The sequence below is a fragment of the Poecilia reticulata genome, linkage group LG23 (genome assembly GCF_000633615.1).
Source record: "Poecilia reticulata strain Guanapo linkage group LG23, Guppy_female_1.0+MT, whole genome shotgun sequence".
Lineage (NCBI taxonomy): Eukaryota > Metazoa > Chordata > Actinopteri > Cyprinodontiformes > Poeciliidae > Poecilia > Poecilia reticulata.
In genome coordinates, this window is record NC_024353.1 from 7,040,839 (window position 1) to 7,066,684 (window position 25,846).

Sequence of the window (25,846 nt, forward strand, 5' to 3'; positions counted from 1 at the left end):
TGTGTGTGTGTGTGTGTGTGTTCATGTGTAACTATCCAACAGGGGACATGCGTGTCATTTTACACTGACCAACAGGGGACTCACCGTTGAAGAGGGGACATTTTGTAGGTCCCCTCTTGGAAATGACCCTGTTTTAGGGTCAGGGGTTGCAGTTAGGACTAAGGTGTGAATTGACTTTTGGTTAGGGTTAGGAAAAGGGTTAGGTATGTGATGGTTAGGGTTAGGAAAAGGGTTAGGTATGTGATGGTTAGGGTTAGGAAAAGGGTTAGGGTTAGGCTGTAGAAATGAATGGAAGTCAATGGAATGTCCCCTGTTGGATAGTAGCGTACGACTGAGTGTGTGTGTGTGTGTGTGTAATGATAATGATCGATTATTAACTATTAAAAATGTCTTGTGAGAATATTCTACAGAGTTTTATGTTTTGAGATGTTTCTCATACACCCTAAACATCTGACTGGCCTCAGATCAAAACACTAATTTACCAAAAAAATTCCCCAATTTCAATAATCTTGTTTAATATATAAAACATAAAACGATCTGGAAGTCACTGAGCCACTACGGACAATAAATATTAATAACCCACACACATCATGTGAAGTAAATAACTTTCCTGTTTACATTTTAAAACACAAAATATACAAAGAAAGTTACAAAAATATTCTCTAAAAATGTTCTGTTTCTCACTCCTGTTCTTTATAACCACTTCAACTAATTAATAATGCAATAAAGCAGGAAATTTATCTTTAATGCTGGTTTAAATATCAAAAACATTTCCGTGTTTTTACCACAGGAATCTTTATTACTGCTTCACAGAAATCTACTTGGACTTTTAGAGCTGAACTGAAATCAGTTTAATAATTTATACAAATGTTTTGGTGCAGTAGCTAAGAAACGCAAAATATAACCTGAGCAAAAGTTAATGAGGTTTAGAGGCTGAAAAGCAAAACGCTGGACAGAATCCAACTACAACTGACAGAGAAAAGGAAAACCATGCAGACAGAAGAAATACAGATTGAAAGAATGACAAAAAGAGAAACAAAAACAGAAACACAGAGAAAACATGGAAAATCAGAAAGAAAATCACAGAAAGACAAACAGAAAAGGAAAACGTCAAAAGTAGAAAAAGACAGAAAGAAAAACAGACACAAAACAGTCAAAGATCGAAAGAATGACCAACAAAAAGACAGAAATAACAGGTGTAAAATCAGAGAGAAAGAAAGGAAGGCAGGAAAAAGAAAAACAGACAGAAAAACCAGCCGAGAAATGTAAAGACAGAAAGAAAGGAAACCAGACAGACAGAAAGAAAGAGACAGAAAACTGGACAGAAAGAACTGAGTTTATATCAGTTCTTGTGTGATCAGATATCAGTGATAGATAATGTCTGATATCTGATCAGAGGCTCAGACTGAAGGAGGTTCAATCATAACTTCTCCTCTTAAACTCCATGTTGGTAAATGAGCCGTTTACTTTCTTTGCTGGCTGCTGTGATGCCTGTCTGAAATGACAGTTTCAGCACAAAGTGAGGGAAACAAACATCCACTCAGACGATCGCTCTGCTGCTGAGGGATCAGACGTGACTCATCAGTTAAACTGTAATCTTCTGCTTCCCTCCTCTACTTCTGCCGATACCGTTTGTAGACGAGAACGGACTTAAAATCTGCTTTTGGTGAATAAACAGCGGGAGCAGATGGAGTTTAAATGTTCTGAATGGGTTTGTCATCCGGTTACATAAGGACGCTCCGCAGCTTCTGCTGCTTCAGACTGCAGCATATTTCTGTGGGATAACATTCCCAATGTGTCAGATTAAAGACTGTAATGATGCAGCGAGCCGGCCAAAAACACAACGAGCCCATGGTCCAATCACAGCTCGGCGTGGAGTACAACCTGATGATGTCATCGAGGAGGAGCCTGTTTACCAGTCGATTAATCAATTAATATTATAAAGAAATATCACATTCTACAGATTTTCCTTTAACCACTTAAACTTTTTCACACAATATTTGAAATTTATTAAATGATTATAGTAAACAAATGATTTGATTCATGTTTTTAAATCAGAAAATAAACATTTTATTGTTTAAATGTACATTAATTGAACCGGATGAAGCTAAAACTAAGTCATATTTACAAAGCGGTGTTTTTATCTTAAATGTGAAATGTATATATATTTTATACAGTTTTCAATTACTGCTCTGAATATTTTAGATTTTTGAGTCTGTATACACCAGTTAGTTAATTGATTAGTAAATTAGTTGATGACTTTCAATAATCGATTTATTGCATTTAATCCAATTAATCGTTGCAACCCTAAAGCAGATCAACACAAAGTAGTGCAGAAATGAAGTGGAGGGAAATTATGTGTCATTTTTAATACTTATGAAGATCTGAAAAGTGTGGTGTGCATTTTATAACCACATCATGTTATAAGCTTATAACTGTTATCTTTGAACATCTAGAGACAGAAAGTTTCATTTCTTCTCTGCAACAGACTGTAGGGAATGTAAGTCTGGACTTTGACTGGGCCATTTGATAAACCGTCCGATTCAATCTCTGGTTATTTGTTCAGGGTGGTTGTCTTCATCCCAGTCTCAGGTTTTCTTACAGGGTCGTCCTGGATTTATCTCCATTTACAAAGTTTTACATGTAGCCCAAAAAGTTAAGTTTCTGTCTCCCAGCGACAAAATATTTTTTTAAATCTTCAATGCATTTGCTATGTCCAGATATTTCCAACTCAAATGCTTTTTGAGAACCTTATGAATGTGATTTAAGACCTATCTATAAAGAAATGTACAAATCTTGTCCAGCCAATTTGCGATACATGCAAAAAGCTAGCTAGGGAATGTTTGGTCTCAGTTTGGTTGAAATAAACTTTGGCGCGGTTTGAATGCATACGCTGATGAAAGCGAACCAGCGACCGCTCCAAAAGCAGAAGGCGAACTATACCACAAGGCATTCTGGGTAAATACAGTCAAAACAGACATGCTAACTAGCGCTAGCTGGAGAAACAGCTTCTGGTCTTTTACCAAAGACAAAAGAGAAATACAACAACTGGGAACATTTGATTACTCTTCATCTTTATTTATATTTCGTGAAGGAGGAAGTTACGCTCAGTGTCTTCTTCAGTGGTTCTTGGTGCAGCACCCTCACAGGTGAGGAGGGGAATATGTTTGGCTGGTTTAACTTGGTGCAGTGTGAAAGGGAACAGACTGAAAATGTTGCTACTTTGTTCCCCAATCAAATCAAATCTACAGGTGGATTTACAGTAAAGGAGACTGGATACAAATGCAAGCCGCACTTCTGAGATTTTCATTTCTAAATAAAAATTGACAACTGTGTACTATGTGTTTTATTTCACAGTTATGCACTACTTTGTGTTTGTGCATAACAAGAAATCTCAAAATAAAATAAAATGTTATGTGGTAACCTTCTGGCTTTTTATATACGAACATGTAGTTTTTTTTCAAGTTGAAACTTTTTCCACCGTGTAGGATGGAAAGCTTTGACGATTGTGGAATTACAGCGCCCCCTGTTGGATCGAAGGTTATCAAACTATAACATTTAAGTAGTCAATTTAGATCGAGATTAATCCAAAAACCTACACAGATTTTAGTTTGCGGTCACTTTCATACAAAAAATGCCCATTAGAAGCTTCAGTTTTAATTATATTTAACCAGATAGTTTTTCAATCTAATTCATTTATTGCAGTTCTACTTTGACTCTGCATCACTTGTTCAAAATTGTATGGCACAACAACAAAACCCCAGCAGGAAGGAGATCATTTTAAATTTCTATTCAGTAGAAATCAAGCTGAATATTTATAAACATGACACAAACTGGAAAAAAATCCAGAATGAATCCAGAAACGTTTATTTAGAAAAAGAAATCCGGACATTATATGAATGTTTCCTCCTAGTTTTTACATATCATCACACATAAAACTAACATTTTATTGAAACTCTTGGCTACTTTGTTCACTGTAATCTGGTTACAATGTAACTGTAATGCTTTAAGCCTCTTTTTGTCCCTGCAGAATCAGGTCCATGTACGCTCCGGTCACCAGATGGTCCTCTGAGACGCCCAGCTGCTCCATCAGCTCCACGGCCACCTGGGAAACAGGAAGCAAAGCAGGTTTTCATCCTCTGGAAACAGGAAGTGTTGCAGCAAAAATGTGCTGAGATTCATCTAATATTTATTTTTAAAAAATCTAAATTTCATGCTGAAGATAATGAACAGCAGGAAAGAGAAATAAAAGCAAGACAAATATCTGAACACATTTCTACAAAAGTAGGAATAATTATTTTAGATGGGCAAACCCACTTAAATCTTTTATACAACATTAGAAATATATTAAAATGTGCATTAAAAAATACATTTTATGGCATAAAATGCAATGAAAAATGTTAACGATTGATCATTTGGAGAAAAAAATGCATGGAAAGCTCGACCTTTTCTGTTTGACTTAACATCTATACAGTGTAGGGCTGATCGATTCATTAATTGATTAGTATTTGGATAGCAAAGGGTGATTAATATGAGATTTTTTTCAGAATTTGAACCAAGTAACTTTTTAGCAAGATACATGAGCTCGTTTTGAGTGAATTATTCCTTAATATTGATGGAAAGGTTCTAGTTTCATTGTCAGATTATTTCACTTAAAACATGGGAAAAATGTCTTGTTATAAGTAAAATAATCTGCCAATGTTTAGGTATTTATTTACTGAAAACAAGCTCATATTTCTTGCTGAAAAGTTCATTCTAAGTTAGTTTGTAATTATTTAAAGTGATCTAAGATATTTGCACTAAAACTAGACCAAAAAATACTTGGTAAGATTTTGTGTTTTGCAAAGTTCTTGAAACCTCTTTGCTTTTATAAATGTTGGGTTACTTTAATAAAGAGAGAGGATCTCTGCTTCTCCCTGCTTTCATCATGTGCTCAATACTCATCCTGCTACATTTTACTTTATTAAATATGAATTCATTTACTGACATGTTTTCTAATTTCTTTTTAAACAAGAATGTAAAAACCTCTAAAAATGGCTCCAAATGTAAAAACCCAGATGTTTTGCTCCATTTACCTGCTGTCCTTCATCGACGCTCTGCTGCGGCCGCATCACCACCTGATAAACAGACACATTCCTCCATCAGCAGGTTCTCATTCCCGTGGCTTTGGTCGATCTGCACACCTGTCTGAGCCGCACCTGTTCATCTCTGACGCACAGCGTAGTCACTCAGCACCTCCTCTCCCTGTCGCTGCTATAGTTACCGTGGAAACGCTCGCAACGCTTCGATGACAAAAGGTTTTTCTGATCCAGTAGCAAAATGAGTAGAGTACGCAAAAATTGTACTCAAGTAAGAGAAGCGCTACTTCAGCGTATTTTTACTCAAGTAAAAAAAAAAAAAGTATTTGGTAAAAAGTATTGAATAACTGATCAAATTATCAATCATTTAATATTTAGAAATTACATCATCAGATGGACCAAAATACAAAATTAAGTGGAAATTTTAGTATTTTAAGGTGATAATTTATATAAGCAACAAAAAATAACAAAATCAGGTAAAATAATTTTTTTACAAATCACTTTGTTTCAGGAAAAAACTTATGAAACTTTAACAAAAACTGCAGGTGTGTGTCTGTGTCTGGTGAATTTCAGGTTAAAACATGTTAGTTTTTCATTCAGTGGGTAGAAAAACCAGTAATTTTACTCAAGTATAAGTATATTAATAAAATGACTCAAGTAAAAGTGAAAGTACAGCGTAGTAAAAATAATCCTAAAATAAAATTTAAAAAATTAAATTACACAAGTAAATGTTAACTAGTTACTACCGAACTCTGTTCAGTAGTTTGATTCTTGCAGCTTGAAAACTGATTGGACAGTTTAACTGAGTCGTTGTGTTTTAAATCAGCAGTGTGTTTGCGTGTGTGTGTGCGTGTGTGTGTGCGTGTGTGTGTGTGTGTGTATGTGTGTATGTGTGTGCGCGCGCTGACCTCCAGCTCCATGAAGTGTCCCAGTCCCTCCACTGTGTCCAGGTGGACTCTTGTCTGGCCAATCAGGAACAGCCGCCGCTCCTTCCGGACTTCACCTTTAACCCCGAGCGCGTCCGACAGCACAACCTGCAGACACACATCGTTACTCATCATCATCGCCTCCATGTTTACGTTGTAAGGGGGCGGAGCTTCACCTTCAGGCCCAGCGGGTCGCTGGTTGGGCTGATGGAGTAGCGAGACAGTTTGGGCCCATCGGTGTCTGGACGCTCGTAGAAGATCAGCTGACCCGATCCGTTCTGAAACAAACAGAAACTCAGCGTTTTTCTCCCTCTTTACACTCCAAAAACTCAAAATCTGACCAAGTATTTTTGGTCTTGCAGAACTAACTTGCAAGTAGCTTTTTAGCTTGTTTTAACTAAATAATTCCTTAATATTCAATGAAAACGCACTAGTTCCATTGATATATCACGATATTTTTGCCATGTTATAAGTGAAATATATTTTCTTACCATTTTATTGCTTTTAAAATACAGTCAAGATCCACAAAATGTGGCTTTTGACAAAATAATCTCAGTTAAAAATTATTTCTACAAAATACTGACAAAAAATATTGAAATGTTAAATTAGTAATCGCTTAAATATTCCCTACTTTGAAGTCACAGAGCTAGTTCAACAGAGGTCCAGTCAACACTGGTCTATAAATCTTACCTAATTTATAGACCAAAAATACTTGAACTATTATAACTCTTTAATATCATTAAGTAGTTACTGACTTAAAACAAGCTCTTATATCTTGCTGGAAAGTTAATTGTAAGTTAATTTTGTCTTATTTCAAGTTTACCAAGATACTTGCACTAGAAACTGAACCAAACACAGTAAGATTTTGTGTTTTGCAGTGTACAGAGCTGCATTTCAGTATTGGTCTGTAATTTCCTCCCATTTTTCTTCTAAACTGGTTCAAAACCAGTCTGAAACCAGTCTGGGTGCACTGCACAGATAAACAGATTTTTACCGAGCTACTCTGGTTCTGCTCGTACCATGAAGTCCCGCAGCTTCAGTCGTCCTTGGCTGCAGTTGAAGAAAGTATCGTGCTGGCGTATTATCGTGCCCTCTGACTGGCTGAGCTGGGCGGCCATCTTGGCAAACTCCTCGAGGTCGCTCACTTTGGCCTTGATCTCCACGTTGGACGGCATGGCTCTACTGAGCATGTGCAGAACAGACAGAAAATGAAACCTCAGACTGATGCTCATTGCCAACCTGATTCAGAAACGCATCAGTTTCTGAATCGACATTTCAGAAATCTATACAAAACAAAAAACAACTAATATTTGAGTAATTACAAAACAACTGTATTGTGTCTAAATAAATATCAGCCAAAATCAGGTCAGGAAGGTAACAACTCCAGGCATTTCTGTCTTTCCTGTATGGGTTTGTTTTAAAATGTAGATTTTCTAGGTTTTTAAAACACATTTTCTGAGATCAAAACATCTTAAACTGTTTGTTAATGATATATATATATTATGTTTTTATTTCTCAGTAGTATTCCAGAAAGATAAAGAATATTTTTAAAAGTAGCTAATCTAAGTAAAGTTTAGTTGTAATAGAAAAGGAAGAAGTGTAAATGCTACCATCTGCGGGTCTTGAATGAGATTAGGTCGGCACTTATTTACAGTTCTCTTTGACATCTGATTTTCTGATTCTGATTCAGCAAAATGTTCGGTTTTGTCTTTCAACACATAAGAAAAAAATTGCTCATGGTAGTAAAATACAAATCAAAGAATCAATGAGTTTTTCCAGTTTGGATGCATTAACAAAAAAGAAAAAAAAAATCAATAAAAAATTGTAGCATTTGTCAGCTAATTGTGGATCAAAGAAAAATTGGCCATTTTTCTGGTCTATTGATTTGTTCATTCTCTATAATTTTAACCTATTGATTCTGAAGCAATAACTACAAGATGCAGAAGTAATGTCAAATTTACTTGCATACATTTGAAGATCATTTTAAGTAAATATTAAACTGCCCTTGCCTGTTGTGACGTCACCCAAACTATAGTTCTACCGCATCCAGTTTGTGTTTTATTTAATTCTGACCAGATTTGCTTCGTAACTCAACATAAATGTTTTATTTTTCCACTGTACGTACATGTAAATCTGGTCTTTTTCCAAGTTTATTTCTCCTTTCACAGAGCTTCTAATTACAAGTTTGTAATTTGTTTCATAGTTTTAACCTGAAAAATAAAATGTTAAAGCTAAAGTTAATAATTATACATTTATCATTTTAAGTAACTAATTTAACGATAGATTTATTCATCTATCGCACAGGTAGCAGATGAAATGAAAACGCCAGATTTTCTCACTAAAATACAGCTAAACGTCGAATTTAAAACAAAGATGGCGACCTAACGATTAGTTTGACGAAGTTATAAAGGGATAGAGAGCACAAAAAGGTTAAATAAACGATGATTTAATGAAAAAGTTAGTTTGTTTAAAGGTTTTATTCACATTTAGTGTTCCTACCTGCATGTGCTTCCGCAGCTGCTTTTTAGCGTCTAATCAACGCTTGATTTTACCGCGGGATGCTGCCTCCTCCGGCTGGGAGCGGCGGCGCAGACCTGAGATCAGCTCCCTGCGAAACGGAAGGCAGAGACGCCTCGTCTCTGCCTTCCGAGACGAGACCAAACTGACCGGAGAACAGCGCTGAGGATTGACTCCAAATGCGTCTATCTGCGTCACTTCCTGCAACGGATCGAGTAAAGATAAAACATAATAAGATGTCTCACTCCTCAAATATTTACAACTGCTTTTTCAAAAATAAAATGATCAAATTAGGCTCATTAGGTTGGTGTATAAAGTTAATCATTTTGATTTTATTTGATATTATAGAGTTGGTGATACAGATTTTAATCATATTTGTCTCCATCACAATTAACTAATCCTCATTCCATATTATAGTAGGTCTTTTTGTCGTCTTTGTAAAATAATATTTTGAAAACTGCTCTTTGAATTTATGCAGCTACTCGTTGTCTAATATTAAATTTAGTTTGTTGACCTGGAACATGATGTTGTGTCAGTTTTTAAAAATATATGTGAATGGACAAAATTTTTTAGGCACTGTAACAACAAGTACTCAAAAATCATAGATATAATGGAAAAACTTTATATTTTTCCTCCCTCATTCTAGAAAGTGAAACTCATCTATTAAATACTGCAAACTTATGGCACACAATAAACTATCTTATAATTAACTCTAATTTCAATATTATTTTGCTATAGTCTATTCATACAAAGTTGAGTGAAAGGGGAAAAGTGGTCAAGTCGAAAGTCAACAGTCATGTAATATTTACATGTTGGATTTTTTGTTTTTGTTTTTTTGAGAAATTGAATTTTGAATTTCTGAGGTGTGCTCACAGAAACATTACTCTGTTTCAAGCTGTCCCAGTCTCTGCTCTTTGGGGCCAGAGGTGTCTTTTGTTGTTTTGCTCCTCATAGTAACATGATCTGTGAAGCCTTTCGCTGGGCTAATGCGTCATCAGACATCTTTACGACCTTTCACCTTTTGTTCAACAATTTCCCTGTCAGTTTCATTTCTTTACTTCTGAAAGCAAACCAGAGAACGAGGGCCACTGGAAAAAATATTAGAATTCTGACTTTTTTCTCAGAATTTTAGCTTTTTTCTCAGAATTTTAACTTTTTTCTCAGAATTTTAGCTTTTTTCTCAGAATTTAAACTTTTTTCTCAGAATTGACTTTCTTGCAGTATTCTTTTTATTCTCAATATTCTGACTTTTTTTCAGAATTTTGTTCATTTTTCTCAGAATTTTATTTCCTCAGAATTTTGACTATTTTCCCTCAGAATTCTTACCTTTGATCTCAGAAGATTAAAGTCAGAATTTTAAGAAAAAAAATTCAGAATTCTTGTTTTTCTGGAGCTTAATCTTCTTCCATTCAGAGCTGGAACAAGTGCCAGAAGATAAAACACAGACAGCTGCTGTTCTTCAAATAACCACTAGATGATGGTAAATTACAATTAGAAAAATGAACAAATTGAAGCTAAAACATTTTTTATATTTAAAACATCAGGTTAGCTTAAGCTTGTGATGAAATATTTCCCTTTTGCAGGTTAAGTAAAGCCACTGCCTCTATCCAGCTGCTTTCATCTATTTTCTGCCACTGACTGTGTTTCTGTTTTTGCACGTTTACCTCCACAGCTGTCTATGCCAACACACACTGCTGAAACATGACCACATTTAGCCCAGCGGCTCATCAATATAACCCACAGTGTGTGTGTGTTTGTGTGTGTGTGCTCACTTGCATTACTGGGCAACTGGACAGCATCATGATGAAGAGAAACAGGAGCGAGAGAGAAGGGGTTGGGTTGGAGCAAAAACAAATCTGGACAGCAGCCTGATGGAAAGCAGCTCTGAAACGGAACTGAAGATGATTGTTTGGATTAATTTTGCTGCAGCAGTTTCAAGTAAACAGGAGATAAGAGTCATGAGAAGGTAGTGGGAGCGTCAAAGCCCTGTGGATTCAGGTTGCCGTCTCAGGATGACCGTCACTTATTCCAGTAAAGTAGCCAACGCCACCTTCCTGAGTTTCCACCGGCTGCTGCTGCGCTGGAAGGGGAGCATCTACAAGCTGCTGTACCGGGAGTTCATCCTGTTTGCTCTGCTCTACACCGTCCTCAGCCTCGTTTACAGGTCACACACTCCAAAAACTAATTACACACTTTAAAAAGACGAAATAAACTGTCATAAAAGCATAAAAGTAATATTGTGTTTGCATTGTAGCTGTGTGCTTGTTTAATAAGCTTTAGTTAGGGTCCAAAGTCTCTGTCAGGTTTATTTTGTCGGTCAGATGATGAAATGTAAGGAAATCTAGGAAAGTATGGAAATTTCTTGATCTTGTGAAATATCTAGATCATCCTCTGCTGATTGGCTGCAGTATCTCATAAGCCCCGCCCATTCCGCGTTCAAATATTTTACGAAAGACCTAAACAAATGATCAAAAAAGTAGTTGTATTCATGAAACTGGTTTAAATTTCTTCATGTCACAATTTGAGTTTTCAAAGATTTTAAACAATTTTCTGAAAAGTGTGGCATGCATTTGTATTGATAAATTATTACAATGATTTTAACACATTAAAAATCATAATTAATGCAATTAGTTGTTGTTTTTTGAATATACAAAAAGTTCAGGAACTTTTGTATTCATACGTTTCTGGTATGTCAGTAAATCTGTCGCACAAGTGACATCCGTTAACAGCCGCTGCACTTTGGGCTCATTTTTGCTTCTAAAATCGATCTGATTGGACACTCAAAAAAACTATTGTTGTGTTCAAGTTGTGCTGACAGAAGTTAGCCTATTAGTGAAGCTATTCAGGCATAAAATAGCATCTCAATGCTAAACATGTAGCAGCAGCACTGACGTCCCCAATGCTAATATTAGCATCCACATTTCTAAAGACGTTCCATGAAAGTTCAGAGGTTCATAAAACACTTTGCACCAAACTGATGGCTAACGATAACAGATTAAACATATTACATGTACTTGATCTTGAGCTCAAACTTTAATTTTATTAGGAAGTGAGAACTTTAAAATCTTCAGATTATTTTGTATTTAAAAAATCATATAGTTTGCTAAATTACCGAAGGAAAACTGGCAGCACAAACACCCTGCAACAAACCCGTCTTCCTTTGTCTCAGTTATTGTTCTTAGTTCAACAAATGTTTCTGTTTTTGTCCTGATGGCGTCTTCTCCATCCTGCAGACTCGTCCTCTCAGAGCAGCAGAAGAGATTATTTGAGAAACTTTCCATTTACTGCGACAGATACGCCGAGCAGATCCCCGTCACCTTCGTCCTGGGTATATTTTTGGTTCCAAAAATCAATTTTATAGGGAGTTTTATTAATATAATATACCATATATGTTTATAATGTTTGCATTTTCCATACAGATAGCATTTTAAAATAAATGATTTCTTCTTTCTTTCTAAATATTGACAATTACAAGCTATATTTTTGGCTTTCTATGGGTTTTTATGTCCTTCTTTATTAATTTGGTCATTATTATTTTTGTATATGTGGATTAAATGTGGAAGTTAGCAACATCTTGAGTCAATTTAAGTCAGTAAGACTATTAGAAATATTTCTGCTCAAATACGGACATCAATTTCATCTGAGTTGTTGGACATCTTGTTCCACAAGAATGAAAAATTGGGACAAAATCTGAAATTTATCAGCATGTTTTGTGTTTCCAGAGATGGCAGAGCCAAGCAGAGACTGATGGGTTTTTGGTTGCCTCATTAGCAGAGTACTAATGGAAACAAATCATTAAGGAGGACAGAAAACTAAAAGCAGGATGAGTTTTCCTCGTTTTTATCCAAACTCATTCACTCTGGCACTGTGGATACAACATGGATGCTTTAGTCAAAATAAGTTTTTAGGTGGCTGCTACAAATGAATAAAAACATGATTAGTATTCTTCATACTCTAAAAAAATGTTAAATATGTTCTACTTTTGAGACAGGATGTAGAATCTGAGTATTCTTTGTATTTTTTAGGTTTTTATGTCACTTTGGTGGTAAATCGTTGGTGGAATCAGTTCCTTAATCTTCCTTGGACAGACAGACTGATGTTCCTCATCTCCAGGTAAGTAAAGGTGCGCTCACACCAACCATGTTTAGTCCACTTTAATGAAAGTCCAGTTTGTTTGTCTATGAATCTGGTTCATTTGGGGAGGTGTGAATGAAAAATTTTACCAAAAAAGCTAATTCTGGTCCGTCTACAAGCCTCGGTCTGGGTCAGCTGAAGTGGACTCTGGTTAGCAACATCTTGAGTAAATTTTAAGTGAGTAAGACTTAAAATTTGGTTCAAATGCATGCATTTCAAATTTGTCTGGACAAATACAACCAAAACAAACATGAGAAACCAGCGCTAGTGGGAGAAATGGCTCCTGGTCTTTTACCAAAAACAGAAGAGAAATCCTCCAACTGCTAAAATCTGACGCCACTCGTTTTTTGTTTACATTTTGTATAGAAGGAAGTTGCTCTCAGTGTCTTCAAAGGTTTTCAAATTGTTTCCTTCAGTGGTTCTTGGTGCAGCGCCCCCACATGGCAGTTATTTCACTTCATTGTGTTTGTTTTCTTTGCTTCCTTTAGTTGTGTTCAGGGTAAAGATGAATACGGACGCCTTCTCCGCCGGACGCTGGTACGCTACGTCAACCTGACATCGCTGCTCATCTTCCGCTCCGTCAGTACGGCCGTCTGCAAGCGATTCCCAACCATCGATCATGTGGTTGAGGCAGGTGAGAGGCGATTTGTTTGGATTTTTAATGTATGAGTCCAAACTCAAAGTGGTGAATGACAGATGCAGGGTTGCATCTTTCCTGGTTCTGTCTGTCCCTGAAGAGGCATTTGAGATCGACTCGTTAATGGCTAGTTAGAGCAGGACTGTGAGCAACAGATTGAATTAAGAGTTAAAATCTCAGAGGCTCCACAACATAAAGAAAATTCAAATAAGTCTGTTGATTTTATAATTAAGTTTCGAATAAGAGGTTGATTCTCTTTTCAAGTTTAACCAAAACATCAACGTCCAAAGGAGAAAGTCTGATTAATGCGTCCTTTCATCGGCAGGTTTCATGACTCCTGAGGAGAGGAAGGTGTTTGAGAACGTCCGTTCTCCTCACCTGAAGTACTGGATACCTGTTGTCTGGTTCTCCAACCTGGCATCTAAAGCCCGGCAGGAAGGACGCATCCAAGACAGCATCGACCTGCAGAATATTCTGAACGTGAGATGAGCACTCTATCAGAGCGTCAGTTGAGCTTTTGATAACTTTTAATCTCCAACGCTTTAAGGGCATAATCACGTAAATATTTATATATAAAGCCAATAGCTCAAAATTCCCAAAGGTTTGTTAAAGTTTGACATATATAAAAAGTGAGTAACATCCAAAAATGACCGTTTGGTCCAAAATGGCCGACTTCCTGTTGGGTTTAGGGCATATCTTTTCAGAGGATTGTGCCAATATACCAAATATCAGCTCTCTATCTCACGTTAGGAGTTCTGTAGAGCCGTTTAGCTATGTCCCTTTTTAAATCTACTAAGTCATTAAAATTTCACTCGGGATAAATTTGGGCAAAACCTTTGAGTTTTTAAATACTTTTAAATTTCCAGAATGTCACTTCTTTTCTGTCAAGAATAATATTAAGACACATTTGTATTAAAATAGATTTTTGCTGCATGTTCTTCATCATAATAATGTTAAATATAATCAGTAATTATTTAAATAATTACTTCATGTCTTTTGATCCAATTAGTGCGATTTGCAAAAGTAAAACTAGAAAACAGAAATTAATTTACATCTGTTTAAGAGAATCATTCTTGCTAAATCTGCTAGAAACCACAGAGCCCAGCACATACACAGATCCATAAAGAAATAACTGTTATAAAGTATTTAATTGTAAACCTTATAATCCCATAAACTTGCTAAATTCCTTTATAATTCAGCTAAAACTATAAATAAGTGGCTCGAAGACGTTACAAAAAAGCTACTTTTCACTAATGTCTGAAATCATAAGAAATAAAATGCTTATTTTCCAATTTGCACAAATTTACTCTACAAAAAGTACCAACATGCAGAATTAAATGTTTTTAAGTTCTTCGTTTAAACCAAATATTAAAGTCTTACCTGGATTTTAAAAACTTTTCCAAAATGTAATTTGAAAACATTATTTTTGAGATAAAAAGCTCTACTGCAATCACAAACCCATTTATATCCCACTTAGTGACCACAGAAACCAGAAATGTGGGTATAATATGACACGGGGTTTGCTCCAGAGGGACGGATGACGCCGTTTTTCCATTTACTGTATCAGCTTACAGAAATCTGAGGTCTGTAGCTGGTGACAAACAGCTGCTTCCTGTCTGTGCTCAGGAGATGAATCTGTTCAGGACGTGGTGTGCGACTCTTTTCGGCTATGACTGGGTCGGCGTCCCGCTGGTTTATACGCAGGTCAGTCCTGAAAAACGGATGCAGCTCGTGTAATCTCATCAGGGGTAATCACTGTAACCAAATCAGAGCTCTGGGTGGGATGAACTGTTTGTGAAATCCGTCTTTCTGTCTTCAGGTCGTCACTCTTGCCGTCTACACCTTCTTCTTCGCTTGTCTAATTGGTCGGCAGTTCCTCGACCCTACTCAGGGTCACCCCGGCCACGACCTCGACCTTTACATCCCCATCTTCACCCTGCTGCAGTTTTTTTTCTACTGTGGCTGGCTTAAGGTTTGATAACAATTCCTTAGCAACAGGTTGTAAAAATAACATTGAATCTGTGAATGTAAAGTAAGCGAAAAGTTTTAAAACTAAGAAAACAGAATTAAAATATGCAAGATTTGCTAATCATGCTAAGAAGCTAGTTAGGGTTAGCGCAAAAATTAGTGCGCTAAACCTAAAACACTAATTGTAAACATTTCTTCTAAAATCATATTTAATGAAAGCTAATGCTAAAGCGCAAAATTACGCTTCTCAACAGGCTCAAATTTTTCATTACACACCTACCCAAGTCGTTTTCGCTTCATAAAGTTAGCTTAGCTTATTAGTGTAATTGTGCCCACTGCTACTGTACATTAATCTGCACAATAATGTAAAGCTGTGGTGTTGAGATTTTTTGCAAATGTCACAAAGAAGTTTAAATGCCCAGATGCTACAGCCTGGTTCTAGGCTTTCATACAACTTTAAAGTAAATAGATTAAAAAAAAGATGGAACTAGCTTTGATCTCTCAGTTTTCAGGACAAGAGAAGCCAAAAAACAACAAGAAAAAGTTTGTTATAAGTCTGAAATCAAGTGATATTTGTATTTTCTCAGGTAGCAGAGCAACTGATTAACCCATTTGGAGAAGATGACGATGACTTTGAGGTCAACTGGATCATTGACAGAAACCTTCAGGTCAGCAACTTAAATTTTTTTTAAATAATCTCTTATTTCCTGCCCAGTAGGTGGCGGCATTTGTCTTTATTTTACTAATAATGTCTATCGGAAACGCGACTACAAGCAGCTAGTGATGTCGGTGGATTATTATGTGATGTTAGCGGCTCAGAACAACATGTTTATGTTAGCTGTAGCTTTATAACAATGACCACATTAATGTTTCTCCAATTTAACACTCTATTAAATTACTTTGACTCATTTAAAAAAACAAAATAAGCGTGACTTACCTCCGACAATTTCTCGCTGCTAAGCTAGCGGCTACGTTACAAGGACACTTCCTGCTAAGAATATCAAAATAAAAGCGCTTCAAGTTCAGTTCAGTCAGATTTATTTACGTTCTTGAACAATTTGTCTTGTTCATTATGTTGCAATTTGTACCTTAAATTTGAAGATTTGCATATTTAGAACTGAGAACACAAGTTTTAAATCTGGATTTTACCAAAATTCAAAATTAACCAAATTATTTATTATTCAGCATAAATGCACATTTTTATGGGTGAATCTCAAATCTGACCAGTTCTCTAATATAAATTAACCTTTAGCAGATTTTTTTTAGGTAAATAAGTTATTAAAACAGGAAAACAAAAACTTTCAAGAAATATTAAACGGAATTTATTAAATGTTAATGTAGTAATCCAGGCCTTAGGACAAATAGTAGCTTTTGATTGCTAACTAAGGAGCTAAAGTGACATTAAGTTTGTTAAAAAAAGAACAAAAAGTAAAACTGAAAAATTATTTTGAAACTGCAAAAAAAGTTTGAAACTAAAACATAAAAGTTTTGTAACTGGACAAAATGATACTGAAAATAAATATCTGAATCTGAAAAAAAGGAGATGACATTTTTAAAACAATGTTCAAAACTAATTTTCAGACTCAAGTTTTATTTCAGTTTCAATTTTTGTCTTTATGGCCCCAATTTAGCTCCATAGTAACGTACTTAGATAAATAACTTAACATCTCAACATTGTCTACAAGACTTAGATAGGAGTTACTTTCCAACTACATCCCAGTTTAAAGTTTGAAAATATACCAGAACTAATCCGTTTAAATATTTTAATAATATTTAAATTAACTCTAAACTAAAAATAGACACCAATAGCTATTTATAATAGGACAAACCCATGTTTACAAAGTTATCAAAATAAATTAGATTACTTGGCATTGTCTCTGGATTACTACTTGGTTTTTTTCTTTTTACTTTTTTTGGAAACGGTTTTGTAATAAACTTTTTTTCTGAAATTAATTTTAGAAACTAAACAGTTTTATTTAATCTGGAACATGAAAAAATATGTGCATTTGTGAATAATCTAAACTTCCTGGAAAGGAGAAAACCTTCTGGTTCAGCTTTGGTTGTGGCTCACCTGTTCCTCCAGGTGTCTCTGCTGGCGGTGGACGAGATGCACATGAACCTTCCTCACATGACCAAAGACGTTTACTGGAACGACAGCGACGCTCGTCCGCCGTACACCCTGGCTGCTGCAGACTACTGCATCCCCTCGTTCCTCGGATCCACCACTGACATGGGGTCAAACTTACCTTCATTCATTATGGTTATGCGTTGATTTGGAGAATAAGTGAGTTTATTTGCATCATTTTTAATAAGGTTTATGTGCATGATTTTTGCAGACTTTCTGACATCCTGCAGCTTGACGAATGTGAGGTTTCAGACGGTCGACCACAGCAGCAGGAGCCTCTGCTGACTCGACGGCAAGAGTCGGTAAAGCTGCACCTTATCATATTTTGCATCTTTTTAATGATTTTACCCTAATATTAGGAGAGTAGAGCAAATATAAGAACAGGAATGTGACAAAATGTGTATTATTCTAACACATTTAAGCCTTAATGGAAAAAAACAAAAAGAAAAAAGACAAAAGAAAATGCAATCTTTTCAAATTTAATTTCCGCTGAGGAATAAATTAGGACAACCTCACATCTATACCTAATTAAATATAAAACAAAATAAAAAAATAGGTGGATAACATCTAGAGAGCATAAATAAACCACCATTAATGTTTAGTTCATGATTCTTTATGGATTTAAAAAGGCCTTCAAATAATTTTAAAGCAACCAGAAAACAGTCAAGAGTCTCAATATCTGTTTATGATAGCAGACCTTTGTAGGTAGAGAGAAATGTGTAAATTAATGGCAAAAAAGAAAAATATTCTAAATTACATTTTTTTAAAAAAAAGCTGAGCTCCAAAAAGTAAAAATTTTCTGGAAAACACAATAAAAATTTGCGACTAAATTCAGAAGTTTTCAAGAAAAATCATAGAAATTTCTGAGTTTCAAAGTCAAAAATGTTTGAAATTGAAATTTTAAAAAATTCGACTTTCCATGATCTTTAAAAAAAATTCTGAGATTAATCTCAAAATGTCACTTTTTTCTGTTTTTTTTGGTATTTTGGTGGAAATTTACTCTAAGCCCTAATTCGCTGTTGAAAGTTATCTAGAAGGAGACTTTCTATTCTTAATTAGGACAACATTGTCACACACAAAGTAAAAATCTTCTTACAACAGCAAATTCTGGCTTCAACACAAAGTATTTGTCTTTAAATATCCAGGTTTTCTGTATCAGCTTTCAAGAACCAGTAACTTTTACTCAAAACAAGATTTTGATGGACCTGGAATAATTTACACAACAATCTAAATAGTTTTTTGTTGTTGTTTACTTAAAGCACCAATGCTTTATTGTTAAGCAGGTAAAATAACTTCCTTTTTGGTTCTAAAGTCCTTTTGACTCAACAATTTTGGTCCAAAAAGTTTTAATACCCCTGATCTATGCTTGTGCTGCTTTTGCCTACCAAGATGGCGGTTCAGTGGTGAGGATCACTTCCTGTTCAGACTTGTGGGGACTGAATAATTTCATGTGATTGTTGTTTGGTGTTTTCAGGTTCTGGGTCGAGTCCGACGCCTGCTCAGTGTTCAGGAGCCTCCTGACCTCCGACATCCTCGACCCGTCTTCAAGCGGCACAGCAGCGACGCAACCAGCAGCTTCTTCCTGGACTTCAGGTATCGGCGCCTTTATAGTAATATGCTGATGTTTCACATGTTTTAATTTTTTTGGTAAAACTCTGTCAGGGGGAACGCAGGTTCGGCGGACATGGTCCCACCCTGTTCCTTAGCCATCCCTCCATCGTCTCTGGACACCCTGTCCACCTTAAGGGAGGTCAACAGCAACCCGCCGTCACCTGAGAGTTCATCCTCCGTTGTTTTCCCGCGGCTGGTTGTCAGCCCGCCATTGTTCTCTGATGCCTGTCACAACGGGGAGTCTTTTGGGAAACATCAGAACGGTCTGGATCTCTCCCCAACTGAGGGACAACCAAACGTGGAAACTACAAGGTGACCATTGATTCGGCTGCTGTAGACGTCTTCTGGTTTCACATTTTAGCGTTTCAGATCCACAAGAATCTAAAGAGGTCACCCAAACCAACATGGGCCAATGAGGAGAAGCAATTGCTCACCTCGTTAAGTCAAGAATTGATTGCATCTAATGTCACCAAAGTCTGGCTAATCAAGAAAATCACATGAATACAGCAGGAAGTAGGCGAAAAGATTTTTAAAATAACCGCATCATGTTCTCCTCTAAAATCCCAAAACAGGTCAGATGGTTATTTTGGTATATTAAGGACAAAAATGACTAATTAATATAAGTAACAAAAAATAACTAAATCAGGCAAAAGAAACATTCTCTAAATAAGTTTTTCAATATCTTATTGCTCCAGCTTGTTCTATTTTCAGTATTTCTAGGACCGACTCCATTTGTTGTTCCCCAACTCAACTTGGACCGAAGGAGTTCCGCTGGACGACGGTCACCGTGAAGACCCGGCCGCCAACCAGGCCGCGGGGCCGGCAGTTCTCCCTGCAGTTCTCCCGGCAGAGCTCCAAGGCGTCGATCCGCAGCCTGCCGAGTCCGAAAGGGCTGGGGCGCCGGAGAAGAGGCCTGGGTCGGCATCAGTCCCGCAGGTCGCCCAGTCCGACCGCCAACACGCTCCAACTGCCGGAACCGGATTACGACGGCGAATTCCAGGGAACGGCGGGAAACGAGGACAACGAGGAGGAGGAAACGGACCAGGACGACGAGCTCAAAGACGCAAAATCCCAGCAGTAAAGTTTGGATTAGAACAGAGAAAATGGAGAATATTTGTGTTTTTTAAACACTGATCTCATTAAGAGAATTTGAGGAAAGGAAGAGTAATAAAATACAAGAGATGGCAGTAGTGCAACACTGATGGATGCAAGCTGCCGTCAAAAACCGAAGAAGAAGAAAACAGAGGCAGCTGGATTCTGGTTGTTCGAGGCACTAAACGTGGTTTTGGTCCAAATCCTGAGCTAAAAACACGGACCTGGTAACTTCCAAAGATTTATTTCAGTCAGGAGTTTGGGTTTGGTTAGCCACAGTTTTTTGTTCGAGGTGGATCTACTGCATTTCTTACCAATTTTCCGAATTGGGTCTTGATGGGTACAACGGGGTACTGGGGCCAATTTAGGTAGAAAAGAAAGGAGCACATTTCCACCAAAAAAAAAAAAAAATCTAGAAAAATTTAATTTCCAACTCAGAACCTGATTTTTCTAGAAAGTTTCTGAGATTAATCTATAAGTTTTTTTTTTCTCAAACGTTAAACTTTTCAAGATTTTTTTTTTTTTTTTACGATTCTAAGATTAATTACAAACTTTGAATTTTTTTCTTGCAAATTTTCAACTTTTCAAACTCATAAATTTCCATGCTTTTTGCATAAATTTCAAAGTTTTTTACTGTAAATGTTCTCCTTTTCTCGATCTAAAATGGCCGTCTGATGGGTCATGTTGAAGTTGCACTAAAATAAAAACAAAAGTAAACAAGCCAAATGTATCAGAAATTGGTGATCAACATAAAATGAACAAAGCATAAAAAGTAAACAATACAAGAAAAAACAAGCAAGTTTATGGTTTTTAATTTAAATACACATTAGATGACAAGACGGAAGCTAAATTAGCCGCTAACAGCCCAAAATGACATGTTCTTGGTCGCCATCTAGTGGTCAAAGACGAGACTGCAGTCCTCATTACAGTGACTCAGTGGAAAGAGGAGCAAACCTCTCAGCTTTAGTGTGAATATTGGTTGTTTAGGAAACTTTAACATGAAAGATAAATGTCCAGATTTATCTTAAAAATAAAACTTCAGCCTGTTTCATGAAGAGGCACAGAAGAAGTTATTATCTTCTGGTACCAGAGGAAATACTGGTCATTCGATGGGGTGCCTGGCCTGGGCAAGCCCGATTCGGTCCAGTCCTCTGTCGAAGATGCTGTAGAACTCGGTCAGAAATACATCTCCCAGAATCCACATCGGGCCTTCAGGGGAAATGATGTCAAAGGCCTGGAAGCCGCTGAAACACAGATCATTGATGCCAAACGCCTCCTGTCGGCCGCAGACCCACGAAGAAGAAGATAAAAACGGATTTTAATGAGAAATTATCGCTTTGTTAAACATTAAACATGATGTTGAGGCTTAACTTTCTAATTTTACTAAACTCCTGGAGTGACGAAACTTTACAAATTTCTTCTGCTTCTGTGAAGAAGTACTAAGTGGATTTTTATTCATTTTCCATAACAGAATAAAGTTGAAATGTTGAGAATAAAATTTAAATAATATCAATAAAAGGCAGAAAGTTTAAACTGCAGTTCTTTCAAAACAAGATGTTTATCTTCTAAAAATCTAATTTCTCAGTTCATTTGCACGTAGTAGTTTTAGTTTTTAAGTTAAACGTTTTTACTTTTCTCATAACGAGCTTTTTCAATATTTTTTCCTCATGATTTAAACTTTTTCTTAATTTCAACATTTCCTCAAAGTTTCAACATTTTCTTGAAGTAATTTTTTTCTTGTAGTTTCTCAGAATGTCAATGTTTTTTATTTTAATTATTCTCTTGTAATTTCATCTTTCTCATAATTTTTGATTTTTTGTGAAATTTTTTGTAATTTAAATTTTTCTCGTTATTTCATCTCTTGCAATTTTAACTTTATTCTCTTAAACTTTCACAGATTTTTTTACCTTTTCTTGTAAATTCAACTTTTATCACATCGGCTCTTTTTGGACATTTTCTTGTAATTTTAATTTTACTCATGATTTCAAGATTCTTTTTCTCATCGTTGCAACTTCTTTCCCATAATTTTAACTTTTTATCTCAATTTAAATGTTTATTTAATTTTTTCCCCTTATAATTAAAATTTTAATTCCATCATTTTAAAATTTTCTCACAATTTTGACTTTTTTACTCACATATTTTTTTTTTAATTTTCTCTTTCCTCATAATTTTGGCTTTTTATTAATAATTGTAACTTTTTTCTCATTTAATTTTTTTAAACTCCAACTTTCCTCTCATAATTGTGACATTTCCACCATAAATAAACATTTATGTAGCATTTTCTTTTCCTTTTTTAATTTTAAACTTTCTCTCATAATTCTAGCTTTTCTCTTTAAATCATACTATCTGTGTTTTTGTCATTCTTACATGTTTCTGATCATAGAAACTGATAATCAAATTATAATCTTAAGGGAAAAACTGTTCAAACCAATTTTTGTCAACAAAGAGAAACTCAGTAAAAATTGCTTCGTTCTTTTCATTTAATTTGAAAATTGCATTTTATGTCTACTCTTCTTATCTCTGCTTGATATTAACGTCAAAATTTGATTTAAAAAAAAAAGCAAGCAGGAGAAATCATGAAGAGTTTAAATACCCAATAAAACCATTTAAACAATGAAACGTCATCAGGAAAGAACATGAAGTTTCCCTGAGCAGAGCAGACGGCGCCCTCACCTTCCTGACGTACTGCTCTGATGTCAGCGTGTATTCCTTCCCACCCAGGATGAAGGTGATGCGAGGCAAACTGGACAATCGGGTGCAGTCGATGACAAACTGCAAACATTTCTACAAATTAGCAAACAAGCTAATATGATTACATTTAGCTACGTTTGATAAACAAAAGCAGATTTTCTTCAATGTTCCTCAGAAGTTCGTTAGAGAATAATCAGCATCATGACGACTAAATTTTCTGAGAACAGGTAATTAATCTGTCAAAATTTTAAAACTGTTAAAAAAAATGTTGTAAAATGGGTGAAAATGTCATTGTGTAGATGAGAAAAGCTGGAAAAGAAAATCCTCAAAAGATCTGAAACTGTGTTGACCGAGAGGGTTGAATTCAAAGGCATGCCACACTTTCCAGATTTTTATTTGTAAAAATAACCTAAAATCCCAACAAAAAAATTAATAAAATACTTTGAATTTTCTGAGTTTCAAAAGTCAAAAATTTTTAAACTTTTAAAACTTAGTCAAAAATTTTATAACTTCTTGGCGACCAAAAAGTTTTTTCTTGGAAATTTCTCTGTTGGTGTTTTTTTTTAAATTTTTAAATTAATTTTAAATTAATCTCAAAATTTCACTTTTTTTTCTCTGAAATGTTTCATTTTCGAAACTCAGAAATTTCCAAGTGTCTTTTAGAAAATTTCTGAGATTAATCTGAAAATTTCAGATTTTTTTCATGCAAATTTTTGACTTTTGAAACTCAAAATTTCACAGTTGGTTCTGGAAAATATTTTGAGGTCAATCTTTAAATTTCTGAGTTTCTTGTCTCTAATATGGCGTCGTATTGCGCCCCACACTGGGTATCAAAGAGCTGCACCTCTCCGTTATTTGTGGGCGTGGCTCCAATCAGCTGCTGCAGTCTCATGACGTCACGGGTCGGTCCACCAATTAGGGAGGTTCCAGTATCAAGGATGGCATGACATCCACTGGGACAGAAGGAGCCCGCGCCTTGCACCACCACGCTGAAACAAGACGGCCATGTTTATTTTCTGCAACATTTACATTCGTTACTGACACCTGGTGGTAGCAGAGCGTAATGCAGCTTAATTTACCTGTCCATCTCAACCTGCCAGTATCTTTTCACGCTCACAGGCAGCCAGTTGATTGATCCATTGTACATCGTTTCATCTATTCCTCCCAGCAGCAGTTCTCCTTGCGGATTGCTGGTCCTCGTTCTCCTGCAGAAACAAGGAAAAGTTTCAATAAATACTATAAATCTCTTCTAAAAACAAAACAAGTGCTTTAAAAAAAAAAAAAACACCCAGTAGTTAGTTTTATCAATGTTCATGTTTATATTTTTTGGTGTCTGGAAAATGAGTCATTCCAAAAACCTTTGGAATGTTAAGTCACAATCTATGGGGTACTTCACCGTTACCTAGCAACCCCAGCAGAGCTCCGCCCGTTACCTAGTAACCCACGGGGAAATCCAGCACATTTGATCAGCTTGTTTCACCGCTCTACAATGACTGTTGGAAAAAAACAAGTGCTTTGTTTTTGACGTGCCATCCAAAAACCACTTTCTGTATTGTTGTTGGGTGTGCAGGAGGCTCCATTTCTGCTTTTCAAAGACGTATGGTTGTATAATTGCGCACCAGTTTGCAGATATTTTCACGTAGAAGTGTAAACGTTGAGTTGGGAGGGACTAAGCATCTTTATCTAAAACTGATTTTATGTGAAAAATGTAATGGTTGTTTTGTTTGGCTCATAGACCGATCCCAACTTGCTCATAGTAGTTCACCTTTAAGACCCGTCATGGTCTTAAAGGTTCCTGGTGTCAAACATACCATAAACCAGAACTCAAAGTAAAACCAATCTAATTACATACATGTAAAGTAATAGAGATTTGTCACTACCTTATTGGTAAGGAAAGCCATCTTCAACTAACCGTCCAATGAGCCTATTGAGGATCTAAGCAGGTGTAAATGTACCTGCTGAGGTAGAAGGAGAACACCGGCTGGTCCACTATCTTCTGCGCCAGCATGTTGTCAAAGACGGGATTTCCCAGGATCTCTGCCAACGATTGGTAGGCCAGTCCCAGAACGCCATCAAACTTTGCCGTCACAAACACAGAACCTGGTTCGTACACAGATTCTCCAAACTCTTGGTTCAAGATGGTCATGTCCCCAATCTGGAACAAATCACATCCAGAAGAAATGCAGAAAGTTACTCTCCAGGTTGAATAAACATCTCCGCAGGTCAAAACGGACACCTGACCTTCACTGTGTCTCTACCCATTACTCCCAGCAGATGTCCCGATCCATAGTGGATCCCAAATGAACGTCCATCATGTTGGAAGGTTTTGGATTCAAAGGCCTTGAAACGTCGGTGGAACGCTGCAGACAGACAGGAATGCTCTCATCACTCCCCAGTACGCTACAGTGACACACAGACCTTGAACTTCTTATCAGTTTGCAGCAAACTACACCAAAGTCAAGCCGTCCTGACCAGAATACATCCCTCTAATATTAGAAGATATCCTGGTACAGATTCTTTGGTAGACTGTGGGGATTGCTTAGCTCCACGGTGTGTTTCTGATGGCGTACCACAGGCCTGGCTGACGCAGTACGATGACGGGACCCAGAGGTCGGCCGATCCGGTGTCAAAAATCACAGAGAAGTTCTGTGGCGGACTCCCCACACTGATTTCACCGTAATACTGAGCCTGGGACACAAAAACACCAGACTTTACTAACTAAAGCCACTGCTACCATGCTAGTACTTTGTTTAGCTAATGCTAAAGTGCTACACCGGCACAGTATTTAGCATATGCTAATGCTAAAGTGTTACACCAACATGTTATTTAGTGGAAGGTAAAGCAATACATCAACACAGTATTTAATTTAAGCTAATGCTAAATTGCTACAGCAACACTGTACTTAGTGGAAGATGCTAAAGCAACATGGCATTTGGTGGAAGCTAATACTAAAGCAATACATCAACACAATACTTAGTTGAAGCTAATGCAAAAGCAACACGATATTTAGTTGAAGCTAATGCTAAAGCAACACAATACTTAGTTGAAGCTAATGCTAAAGCAACAC

General features: G+C 36.4%; 2 protein-coding genes across 2 annotated transcripts in view; one reads left to right on the top strand and one right to left on the bottom strand.

The window, feature by feature from the left end:
• The first annotated feature begins 10,515 nt into the window (after positions 1-10,515).
• Positions 10,516-20,546, top strand: LOC103459336 (bestrophin-3). Its single transcript, XM_008400833.2, has 13 exons — positions 10,516-10,685; positions 11,755-11,849; positions 12,547-12,634; positions 13,144-13,289; positions 13,618-13,772; positions 14,919-14,996; positions 15,112-15,264; positions 15,848-15,928; positions 17,344-17,495; positions 17,597-17,687; positions 18,860-18,978; positions 19,048-19,308; positions 19,708-20,546. Exons 1-13 carry the CDS (start codon positions 10,534-10,536, stop codon positions 20,075-20,077), a joined length of 1,941 nt encoding a protein of 646 aa, XP_008399055.1. The 5' UTR covers positions 10,516-10,533; the 3' UTR covers positions 20,078-20,546.
• Positions 20,547-20,884: 338 nt separating this feature from the next.
• The window catches only part of nots (nothepsin), a 6,759-nt gene continuing 1,797 nt past the window's right edge, over positions 20,885-25,846 (bottom strand). The window contains exons 3-9 of the mRNA XM_008400834.1: positions 25,350-25,467; positions 25,021-25,139; positions 24,735-24,934; positions 23,859-23,984; positions 23,624-23,768; positions 22,762-22,860; positions 20,885-21,364 (exon numbers count right to left, since the gene is read on the bottom strand). Of these exons, the coding sequence (XP_008399056.1) occupies positions 21,191-21,364; positions 22,762-22,860; positions 23,624-23,768; positions 23,859-23,984; positions 24,735-24,934; positions 25,021-25,139; positions 25,350-25,467 (981 nt within the window). The 3' untranslated portion in view covers positions 20,885-21,190. The remainder of the gene's footprint in view (positions 21,365-22,761; positions 22,861-23,623; positions 23,769-23,858; positions 23,985-24,734; positions 24,935-25,020; positions 25,140-25,349; positions 25,468-25,846) is intronic.